The sequence below is a fragment of the Rhinopithecus bieti genome, unplaced genomic scaffold (assembly GCF_001698545.2).
Source record: "Rhinopithecus bieti isolate Rb0 unplaced genomic scaffold, ASM169854v2 scaffold_2408, whole genome shotgun sequence".
NCBI classification, from domain to species: Eukaryota; Metazoa; Chordata; class Mammalia; order Primates; family Cercopithecidae; genus Rhinopithecus; species Rhinopithecus bieti.
Genome location: NW_016803672.1, coordinates 587,046 through 589,962, shown reverse-complemented (window position 1 = coordinate 589,962; position 2,917 = coordinate 587,046). Strand labels below are relative to the sequence as shown.

Below are 2,917 nucleotides of genomic sequence, written 5' to 3'. Positions count from 1 at the left end.
CATTCGGATAAATAATATGGGGAGGGAAGTAGAAAACATAATGCTCTCTGACAGTGAATCATGACATCACAGAAAATTAGAAGTTTAGGCCGGGCGCGGTGGCTCAAGCCTGTAATCCCAGCACTTTGGGAGGCCGAGGCGGGTGGATCACGAGGTCAGGAGATCAAGACCATCCTGGCTAACACGGTGAAACCTCGTCTCTACAAAATATACAAAAGAATTAGCCAGGCGTGGTGGCAGGTGCTTGTAGTCCCAGCTACTTGGGAGGCTGAGGTAGGAGAATGGCGTGAACCCGGGAGGCGGAGCTTGCAATGAGCCAAGATCACACCACTGCACTCCAGCCTGGGGGACAGAGCGAGACTCCGTTTAAAAAAAAGTAGAAGCTTACCCTGTTTTTTTTTTTTTCTTGCAAAGCAAATCTCTCTTTTTACAGACAAGGAAGCTGGGCTCAGTGAGAGAGGTTGGGAAAGCTGTCAAGCGGCTGCATTGTGGTTTGTGTGGGGGCAGTGATGGGGTTGCCTCCCCTCTCCCGCTCTGGGAGGGCTGAGGAGGGGGAGGCTGGGCTGGAGGAAGGCCAGGAGGATGCTCCGGGCTGGGTGGGGTGGAGCTGGCTGAGGAGTCTTCTGCCTGTTTGTGCTGGGTACTGGGAGATGCAGGCGGGGAGATACCAGGTAGAAGGGGCAAAGTCCTCACTTAGGGACTTGAGGGAGTTAATGTGTAATATTCTAGGATATAAGCTTGACCACGAGTTAAGACCCTAAGCACAGGCCTCCAGGAGCCGCTGGGAGCTGCCACCAGGAGCTGTCACCATGATGGTAAGGACACCAGTTCCCCGATGCCTGCCCCACTCCGTTCATCTTTGTCTTTGCCTGGGTGGGGGCTTTTAGGGAAAACCATTGCTGTTCCTCTCTGGGCCTCAGTTTCCCCATCTGTGCAGCAAACAAGTTGGACAGAAATCTTTTTTTAAAAAACAGCATATTGGGCCAGCCGCAGTGGCTCATGCCTGTAATCCCAGCACTTTGGGAGGCCGAGGCGGGTGGGCGGATCATCTGAGGTTGGGAGTTTGAGACCAGCCTGACCAATATGGAGAAACCCTGTCTCTGCTAAAAAAAAAAAAAATACAAAATTAGCTAGGCCTAGTGGCGAATGCCTGTAATCCCAGCTACTCAGGAGGCTGAGGCAGGAGAATTGCTTGAACCTGGGAGGCGGAGGTTGTGGTGAGCCAAGATTGCGCCATTGCACTCCAGCCTGGACAATAAGAGTGAAACTCCATCTCAAAACAACAACAACAACAACAACAACAACAACAAATACAGCATCTTGTTCTGTCACCAGGTGGAGTGCAGTGGTGGCGATCATAGCTCACTACAGACTTGACCTCCTTGGCTCAAATAATCCTCCTACCTCAGCCTCTTGAGTAGCTGGGACCCCAGGCACGCACCACCACATTGGCTAATTTTGTTTGTTTCTTTTCTTTCGGTTTTTGTTTTGTTTTGTTTTGTTTTTTTGAGATGGAGTCTCGCTCTGTTGCCCAGGCTGGAGTACAGTGGCCTGATCTCAGCTCACTGCAACTTGTGCTGCGTGGGTTCAAGCAATTCTCTGGCCTCAGGCTCAGGCTCCCAAGTAGCTGGGATTACAGGCATGCGCCACTACACCTGGTTAATTTTTTTTTTTTTAAGATGGAGTTTCTGTTGCCCAGGCTGGAGTGCAATGGCACGATCTGGGTTCACCACAACCTCTGCCTCCCAGATTCAAGCAATTCTCCTGCCTCAGCCTCCTGAGTAGCAGGGATTAGAGGCATGTGCCACCATACCCGACTAATTTTGTATTTTTACTAGAAATAGGGTTTCTCTGTGTTGGTCAGGCTGGTCTCGAACTCCTGACCTTAGGTGATCCACCCGCCTTGGCCTCCCAAAGTGCTGGGATTACAGGCATGAGCCACCCCACCCAGCTTATTTCTTATTTTTTGTAGAGATGAGGTCTCACTATGTTGCTCAGGCTGATATCAAACTCCTGGGTTCAAGGGATCCTCCCACCTTGGCCTCTCGAAATGCTGAGATTACAGGTGTGAGCCACTGTGCCTGGCTTCCAGTGATCTTTATAGAGATTAAAAAAATCTCAGCTTGGGCAATATAGTGAGACTTTGTCTGCTACATGTGCATGCCACTACGCCTCGCCTTAAAAAATTAGCTGGGGTTAGCGGCACACTCCTGTAGTCCCAATGACTTGGGAGGCTGAGGTGGGAGGATCACTTGAGCCCAGGACGTCGAGGCTACAGTGAGCTGTAATTGCACTACTGTATTCCAGCCTGGGCAACAGAGTGAGACCTTGTCTCATAGACACACACACAAAATCCAAGTCTGGGAGAGCAAATTGCCCAAGGCTACAAGCTGCAAATTGCAATTGGTTGAGTAGATTCCGACAGAGGTCTCTCTGATTCTTTGCTTCTACACCTGACTCCGCCACAGCTTTACTCTGTGGCCTTGGCCAAGTCGCTGACCCTCTCTGAGCCCCAGTCTTCCTTACATCTGTGGAATGGGATCACAGGCTGATCTTCTGAGGATTAGATGGTGTATTCATTGCCTAGGGCTGCAGTAACAAACTACCACCAAATTGTGGGTGGTTTCACACAATAGACGTTTGTTCTGTCTTGGTTTTGGTGACTAGAAGCCTAAAACCAAAGTGCTACGCTCCTGTTGAAGGTGTTAGGGGAGGATTCTTTCTTGCCTCTTCCAGCTTCTGGTGGCTCCTGGCATTCCTTGGCTTACATCACTCTAATCTCTGCCTCCGACTTCACATGGCCTCCTCTGTGTCTCTGTCTCTGTGTCTGTATCTCTCCTCTTATGAGAACACTGCTCATATTGGATTTAGGACCAACCCTAAAGCAGTTTGACCTCTTTTTTTTTTTTTTTTTTTT

The 2,917-nt window shown here is 49.9% G+C and overlaps 1 protein-coding gene across 3 annotated transcripts in view; it reads left to right on the top strand.

The window, feature by feature from the left end:
* The first annotated feature begins 402 nt into the window (after positions 1-402).
* Positions 403-2,917, top strand: part of LGALS2 (galectin 2) — a 10,544-nt gene continuing 8,029 nt past the window's right edge. For 2 of the 3 annotated variants that reach the window (XR_001880702.1, XM_017848255.1), the window contains exons 1-2: positions 403-491; positions 730-815. Coding sequence is in view for 2 of the 3 variants with exons in the window: in XM_017848255.1 (XP_017703744.1) it covers positions 810-815 (6 nt within the window). In the remaining variant the exon portion in view is untranslated. Of the gene's footprint in view, positions 492-586; positions 816-2,917 lie in introns of those variants that run through there. The other variant, XM_017848265.1, reaches the window with a different exon arrangement.